At 45.0% G+C, this 1046-nt stretch overlaps 1 protein-coding gene across 1 annotated transcript in view; it reads right to left on the reverse strand.

The window, feature by feature from the left end:
- The window catches only part of LOC106875050 (pescadillo homolog), a 20014-nt gene that overhangs the window by 17741 nt on the left and 1227 nt on the right, over positions 1–1046 (reverse strand). The window contains exon 2 of the mRNA XM_052976815.1: positions 701–780. Within this exon, the coding sequence (XP_052832775.1) occupies positions 701–780 (80 nt within the window). The remainder of the gene's footprint in view (positions 1–700; positions 781–1046) is intronic.

Genomic DNA, 1046 nt, shown 5'->3' on the forward strand with positions numbered 1-1046 from the left:
GATCTGGCAGAGTTTCTACAGCTGGATGCCTTTCCTAACGCCAACCACTCTGAGAGTGTAGTGGGTGCTTTTTACGTGCCACCAGCATGAGGGCCAGTCCGGCGGTACTGGCAACGGCCACGCTCAAATGGTGTTTTTCTACATGCCACCTGCACAGGAGTCAGTCCAATGTTTCGTTCACATGCCACCGGCACAAGTGCCAGTAAGGCGAAGCTGGAAACGATCGCATTCCAATGGTGCTTTTTACATGCCACCGGCACGGAAGCGAGACCATATATATATATATATAGGCGCAGGAGTGGCTGTGTGGTAAGACTGCCCTGACTGAGCCAATCTATAATTTAAAACATTTCAGCTCTAACCAATGTGGTTCATGTCATGCACACCTTATCCCATGTCTCTTTCCTTCTTTAACAAGGTAGGGTGTAATTTGAGTCCTATTTCTTGCAGAATGGAAAACACATTAAATCCAGTCGCAAGGCTTTGATCAGCCCAGGGCCAAAGCACAAGGCACTCGCCAAGTTGCCACGCTGTGTGGACCGATCCCAAGACAACATAGCTGGGAAACAAACTGCTTATCACATGGCCACGTCTGCAGCACAGATCCATTAAAACACATCACACTTGCCACTAATCTAATCTCCAACTTTTCATATCGGATCAACAAGGAAAGAAAGAAAGAAAGGAAGGAAGGACTGACCTGAAGTCTGGCAGAGAAAGTTGTAGTTTCTGTATTGCTTTCCTTCTTGTAATGAACTGGGTGGCTTCACCCTTTTCATACTGAAAACAGATAAAAGATAACCATAAAAATCTTGCATTAGATAAACCAACACACACACACACACACAACACATACATTTATATTTGCACCCACCAGCTATGTTATGCTTGTTTTCATCAATGTCCTCAATATTTGCTTATTCCCAGCAGCTTTTTGCTATTGACTAAAGGCGGTGCTCCACCATGGCCGCGGTCAAATAACAAACAAACAAGAGTAAAAGAGTAAGTGTACCCCCAGCCCTGACTTTTCGTTTCCTCATGCCTTT

This window comes from Octopus bimaculoides, chromosome 25, assembly GCF_001194135.2.
Source record: "Octopus bimaculoides isolate UCB-OBI-ISO-001 chromosome 25, ASM119413v2, whole genome shotgun sequence".
In the NCBI taxonomy this organism is placed as follows: domain Eukaryota; kingdom Metazoa; phylum Mollusca; class Cephalopoda; order Octopoda; family Octopodidae; genus Octopus; species Octopus bimaculoides.